The 7,034-nt window shown below is 60.4% G+C and overlaps 1 protein-coding gene across 1 annotated transcript; it reads right to left on the bottom strand.

Annotated features, from left to right (window-relative positions):
• Positions 1-5,829: 5,829 nt before the first annotated feature.
• On the bottom strand, positions 5,830-6,240 carry CHC_T00000260001 (hypothetical protein). Its single transcript, XM_005719250.1, has one exon. It carries the CDS (start codon positions 6,238-6,240, stop codon positions 5,830-5,832), a length of 411 nt encoding a protein of 136 aa, XP_005719307.1.
• Between the last annotated feature and the right edge of the window lie 794 nt (positions 6,241-7,034).

Raw genomic sequence — 7,034 nt, 5'->3', positions numbered from 1 at the left:
GACCGAAGGTGCCCTACCTGGGGCACGTCATCTCCCCAGGCAAGTTGAGCGTGGCTGATACGGCAGCCGACGCTTTCAAGACGTTCACGTTCCCGAGGACGTTGACGCAAGTGCGCTCGTTCCTCGGGGGGTGTAACGTATACCGCCGATTCGTTAAAGGGTTCGCTAAGATTGCGCGTCCTCTGACCGACATGACGCGCAAGGATTCGGATCCCGATTTCTATAACCCTACGGAGCTGCAACTTCAGGCGTTCGAGAACCTTAAGAAGTGCATGATCGCTCCGCCGATCCTTGCGTTGCCCCGGCACGGTCGTCCGTACATGATAGATACCGACGCGAGTGCCTACCAACTCGGCTGCACCTTACTTCAGGAGCAGGAAGAGCCGAACGAATGGCGCCCCGTGGGGTATTGGTCGTACTCACTTTCCGATAGTGAGCGCAACTACAGCGCTACTGAACGCGAATGCTTCGCCGTAGTTTGGGCCGTCCGCACACTACGGCCGTACGTAGAAGGCACGAAGTTCACCGAACGGACGGACCATGACGCCCTCCGATGGCTCATGTCACTCACCGAGAGTTCCGGAAGACTCACGCGGCGGCGGCTACGCCTGGCTGAATACGATTTCACCATTCAGTACCGCCCCAGACGCGTGCATCAGGTGCCCGATGCCCTGTCACGACTTTTGTCGCCGAAGATCGCCGATGACCCTCGCCCCACTGTTGAGGTGGATGACGACATCCTCACTTTCGAAGGGGGCACGACAGTTCGAGACGTATCGAACGAGCTCGCGGACCACGCTTGTACCGCGAGCTGCGATCATCAGGCCGTCCATGTCTTCGTAACGACACGGAAGCAAGCCAAAGCCCGAACAAGGTCGTGCGAACGGATGCGCGACGAACCACGAGGTGACGACGAATCCCCCGCTCTCCAAGGACCCAATTCGTTTTGGAAGGAGAACGACGAGTTCGACGCCGCCGACATCCAGCGCGCCGAAGACCTCGAGGCTGGCGCGCTCGACTCCCCGGTCGCCCCACCGCAGGACGACCTTCCGGCCCCTCTTGCGATAGAGGAGATAGCCGAGGAGCAACGCGTGGATGACTTCTACAAAACCGTTTTGGCGCGACAGTCAGAGTCCCGGGACTCCGCGTTCTTCGAGGACCACCAAGGGGTGCTCAAACGGAGATACCCCTTCGACCCTGATATCGTTCAGGTGGTGGTACCTCCGACGCTCCGCGCCAGGCTCCTTCGCCTGTGCCACAACCCGGCCATCGCGGGGCACCCGGGCCAAAACCGTATGTACTACGCACTTCGACGCGAGTACGACTGGCCCCACCTGGCTGCAGACGTCGCAGCCACGGTGCGAGGGTGTCGAACCTGCGCGATGAACCGGGTGAAGCTGAGGAAACATCTCAACCGATTGAGATTGTTTCCAGCTACGAGGCCCCTCGAGAGCCTCGCGATCGACATCTTGGGTCCGCTCCCCAAGACGAAGACAGGAAAACGGTTCCTGCTCGTGATTACGGACCGCTTTAGTAAGCTAACGCAAGTCGTTGCGCTCCGCACGATAACAGCGCACACGGTCGTAGTTGCGTTCTGCGACTCGTGGGTGTTCAAGTATGGCGTCCCTCGCACGTTGCTTTCGGACAACGGCCCTCAGTTTAATGCCAAGTTCTTCCACAGCACGTGCCGCGTTCTGGGGATAACGACTTTGTATACTTCGGCGTACCATCCCCAGACGAACGGGCAAGTCGAGCGATATAACCGAACAATCGCCTCGATGCTGCGGAACTACGTGGGTGGACACCAGGACGACTGGGATGTGTACGTGGGGCCGCTTACGTATGCGTACAACTCCCACGTACATCGCACCACACGCACCACGCCGTTTGAGCTCGTGCTCAGCAGACCACCGCCGGAGTTCTCTCTTCGACGGGCGGACGGCGACGCGCCCCCTTCCGATAGGGGAAACCAACGTGCCGAGTTCCTCAAGACCTTGGATTCGACTATCCAGAAGGCCTACGGGAGCCTGCGTCGCACGCAGGCTCGCTACAAGCGCGACTTCGATAAGCGCATACGACGTATTAATTCCCGGCTCCGTCCCGGAGAATACGTATATCTCAACCCCACCGATGGGGCTAAGACGTCGAACAAGCTCGCCTTGCCCGCGGTCGGACCCTACCGCGTGCTCGCCAATAACCGCCGAACCATCACGATCGATCGTGATGGGTCACCGAGCGAGTCTCCGCCGACCGCTGCGTATACGCGCCGTCTCCGATAGACGCGCCACGAGCAAGTACGACGACCCCGCGGGACCTCGCCGATAAGGTCACCGCGGGAACGCAGTATGCCGTCGAACGGCTACTGAGACATCGAGTCATGGAAGACGGAACTACGGAGTTCCTCATCAAGTGGGCGGATTACGACGCGCCCACTTGGACTGCGCGGACTCACGTCCCGGAGGAGTTGGTGTCTCGTTACGCTCAACGCCTCCGGAGACGTACCGGCAGAGACCTCACCCAAACCGTGAACGCGGACGTTCACGCTTAAGGGGGGGCCCTCAACCGCTCCTTCGCGGATTAACCCCAGCCTGCACGAACAGACTAAAAGGGGAAGCGAAGGAGGACGGTGGAACCTATCGGAGGGTCACAGCCCGGGACGTGTTAAAGTCAAGTCGTATTGACTTCTCGGACGTCAAGGACGCGAGACATAAGAACAGGACAGTACGAACAGCGTGAAAAAAATGTTGGGCCCTCGTAATGACCGACATTACGAGGACCCCAAGTACCCCTTTCATAGCTGAAGGGTTAGAATATCTCTGGCTCGAAGTCACCGGACGTTCCGTTCAGTCCAGCAACCTCGAGCCGAGCGGTCCAAAGAATGCGCGATTGTCCACGATAGGACCATTATTGATGGGGGACACCGAGTCCGTCGAAGAGCGGGCAACATCCTGGACCCACGAGCCCACTCACGCTCCAGACTGGCTACAAGGGATCCGAATCCCTTTTCACTCCGGAGGCTCTTCAATGAGCTGCGCCAAAGGGGCGTCAAAGAGAATACAGAACGTACTGTATCACAAAATAGGTCGTGAAGCGGCAAGCTGGAGAACGAGGTGAACGATCCCCTAAGGAACGAAAGAGATACCAGCAAGTACGAGAGGGTGCGAAGATGTCAAGACGTACTGACAGACCAAGGTCAACTATGCAACACCTAAACACCAGGCAGAGCGTACTGCCTCGAGAGTAACGTCCCTGGTAAGAACGGATGGGACGAGGTGAGGCGAGATCGCCGGTATGGTCGCTTGATAACCGGATGAGTTGCGCATAGGCGCGTCGGCTCCTTTCGGGGAGGATGCCTCGGCATCCCACTCCCGTGCGAAAGGCAGACGGGAACGAGGGAGAAGGAAGCGCGAAGTGGTGGCAGAGAGGCGAAAGGCGTCCTTGCGGTGAGCATATCCTCGAAGGGCTGGTGTCTTCGCGTCGGTTCGTACCTCTACGCAAATGCAAGGGGAGACGGTGCAGACGAACGGACGCCACTCCAGTCCAACAGAAATACGTCCGATGAGCACTGTCGCGTAATGCCGACTCCGTCGTCAGTCGGCAGCGCCACCCCCAATGGCCACCGAGGAACACTGTATGCCAAATATCACGCGACGCTGCCTCAGAGAGAGTCCGCCGCCGCTTTCCAAGAAATTGAAAAAAATTGGGCGCAAATTGCCGTCCGTGTGGCATGTGTACGCGTGTGCCATGGGGGGCACTCGCAATGAGCGGCACGACGTCGTTGCATAACCCCTGCACCACTGAGAGGGCGCGGCGCCCTCTGTATGTCGCACCACCGCCAACCCCTCCTCGTACACTACGGGAAGGGACGATGATGAAGCTACCGCGGACGCGGTCGTGACACCAGCGCACAAGGGACGCGACCTCTTGCGACGCGCGCCTTCCCTCCCACGCTGCTTACTCTAACGTCTCATCTTCCGCGCGCGTACCCAGGGACAAAGAGCGGAACGTCCAGGATAAGCGAGACCGATTGGGCAACACAAGAATTCAGGAGACTGTCGCAAAGAAGCCGCACCTCCGTCAGCCCTCCGGCGTCTACAGCGGACTTGAGGGCACGTGCGTCGACGCCGGCGCGCACTTTCGGGCATCGTCACGTCCGCCGGCACCCCAGACGCGCCCACGCGCACTCGTCAAGAAGCTTTATGCGAACCCGTCGTCAAGGGCATCGGCTCCAATCGGCGAGTCCTTCCTCCCTTCCGTACGCATCGCTGCCGCTTCCGACCAACAGAGGAAGGCCCTGGCGAAGCCGCCGACTCGGTACGCCCTGACAGAAGATCGTCTGCGTGGCGATCATGGCAGAGACTGTCGTCACGACCGACGACTCTGTAAGGTCGTGGGTACGCCACAACAAGGACGGGAACGCCAGGAAGGAAGTTTGGTCTCTGCCATCGTCAAGAAAAAGAAAGAGGGGAGTAGGAAAAGGTTCAGTCGTTGATGAACGAGTGGTCCCTGCTAGGAGAGAGCGTTGCTTGCACACCTTCACGGACGCTTAGTTCTACGATCTACCGGATCAGCTGCACGCGTCGGACAGCATGCAGGGACGGGACGCAGAGCCTGCAGCGTCGCAGATGGAGGCGTCGCAGATGGAGGCGCAGACCCACGGCGGGGAAGACATGACGCCTCAGGAGAATTTCGCCGCGCGTCCGTATCGAGCACTCCCCCGAGACACGGTCAAGATGAACCAACCAGAGACACCCCCGCGGCGACAGGGGGTTACCGTACCCACATACCGGACCATCCGGCACTTCCCGCGCAGTGTCACACGTCCTCCACGGATGGGAGAGCGCGCGGCCAGCGCAGTCCTCCTCTTCGTCAATGAGGCTCACCTCACGAGGAGAGCAACACCCGTCCGCTCCCACTACATCTCGTTGAAGACACTCGCTCCGCTCCTTCGTGGGGTCGGCGGCTACTGCCGACCACCGCCCCCGACCTCGAACGGGAGCTGTCGTGCTCACGTGATCAACACCGCGGCGCATGCGACCCTCTGCGTACCTTGACAACCACTGTACGCTCGCATGACCGGGGACGCACCCCAAGGCCTCCCCAGGTCGCACGGAGGGGATATGGAGAGGACTGGCAAGGAAGGCGGTCTGGTTGCCTCACCGAGGAGGGAGGGGGCCTTGGTCACGGTCCAAGTACACGCTGTCCCCGATCCAGCTGCTACGGAACCCGGCTACCGTCGAGCGCGCACGTCGCTCACGCGCAGTTTCCGGCTTGGGCAGAGACTGTCAATACCGCCCATCTCTGAGCTGGAGACTGTCGCCCTTCGCTACGACCCCAAAGGCCCTGGGCCAATTCCTTCCGACCGACTACCGCAGGGGCCCTCGTGGCATGAGAGGGACGCCACCCTCTACGAACGTACGCTCCTCACCGCCCGCGAACTACCTACAAGACCGATGTCGACTCCGTACCGTTGGTCGGCAAACCCGCCCGATGGCGGAGCGAAAGAGGAAAAGATTAGGGGGCGAACCCCTGTAGCTGCGCTCCGACTAATTACCAATACCACTCCCATCGTCACCGAGGCGCCTGCCACGGCACCACGGCAGCGCGAACCTGTGCTGCCCGCCGTTTGGTACTGTACTGTATTCATACACTGCGCGCACAGTTCGGACTGGACTGCGCACCAATCACGGATCGTGGGCTAATTTTTGGATGAAAACATTTTCGCGGGAAAATGATTTTTGGATTTTTTGGGGCGATTTAATCAAGGACAAGGGGCCTTTGCGCACCTGCATCGCTGGACAGCATGCGCAGGCGGCATACACGACCCGCTCAACTCCCTCGTGTCACCTGCACGCTGTCCCAGTCGGCCCGGCGTCTCCCCCCTTCCACGAGCGCTGACAAACGCGCTGACGCTGCGCCGCCGGCCTCGCTTCCGGTCTTCCTGGAGCTGATGGACGACTGCGACGCGCGGCCTCGCACACCAGAGCGCGCCGCCTCGCCGACCTCTGGCCGCGCGTTATCGTACGCTGGCCAGGTGCGCGTGTACGCGCCGCTGTCCCGCGCAGTGCGGACGCCATGGTCGCGGCTGTGGCGGCCGCGTTCGCGCGCCCCCAAGGCCGTTATCAACCGCGCCGCAACGATCCACGTACCCACGCCTTCTTCACGGCGTGCGAGGCCCTCCTCGCAGAGGCGGACCGCACCGTCGAGCACGACCACGATGACGCCCCATTGCCCGAGCATGGGTCTAAGAAAAGGGGAACGAAATTCGTCGTCCCCTCGATCGAATCAAGGGAATTCGACTCCCGTTCGATAACGGGAGCAACGGTAAAGGATAGGGAGAGGAGACGTCATGCGGAGGGGCTCCACGACTCCTCCCCAAGATATACACGAACGGTTCGGACCGTGAAACCAACGCCACTGAAGGGAGGATGGAAAATAACGTCTGAGTGCAGACGCCCAAGGCTCGGCGTGGGGACGGACAAGACCCTCACGACACATTGCGGGCGAGATCGGCATCCTCCCGACGAGGTCCGCAGCACGCTCATACACCCGCGCTCTGCATGGTACCACCTCCGGACCGTCAGTACAGCCCCTGCCCAAGAGGGTGACTCACTCGCAATGACCTCACTAATTCGTCCCAAGGGACTAGAGACCCGGACGACCGACCAGGACCAAGATCAACCCCGTACAGTTGACCGAGAAGATCGCCCGAGGGTAGTTACAAAGAAAACAATGGGGAAAGAGAAGAACCCCTATAGCTGCGCACTTGTCAAGAAGACGGCGCGGTAAAACCGACGAAGACCAACGCACGCTCGTGCCTGCATGCCTGTCTGAGGACCGCAATCGCCCTGTATGATACGCATCTTCAGGGCTGCTGTGAACCTGCGTACGGCGAGCGACGTTGCTGCGCTCGGTACACGAGCAAGTGGGTAAGCAACCCGAACACCGGAGCGCCCGTCAAGACGGATGCGCCCCCCCCGCACGAAGTAGGTGGGGCAAGAAACGAGAATGCAGAAGTTCATAACGGGAGACGC

Source organism: Chondrus crispus, genomic scaffold, assembly GCF_000350225.1.
Source record: "Chondrus crispus Stackhouse genomic scaffold, scaffold_477, whole genome shotgun sequence".
Lineage (NCBI taxonomy): Eukaryota > Rhodophyta > Florideophyceae > Gigartinales > Gigartinaceae > Chondrus > Chondrus crispus.
Note: the sequence above shows the minus strand (reverse complement) of the source record. Positions and strands in the feature narration are given on the sequence as shown.

Excerpts from the sequence above, each read along its gene's own strand:
- CHC_T00000260001 (XM_005719250.1), bottom strand. The coding sequence starts at position 6,240 with ATGCTCGGGCAATGGGGCGTCATCGTGGTCGTGCTCGACGGTGCGGTC.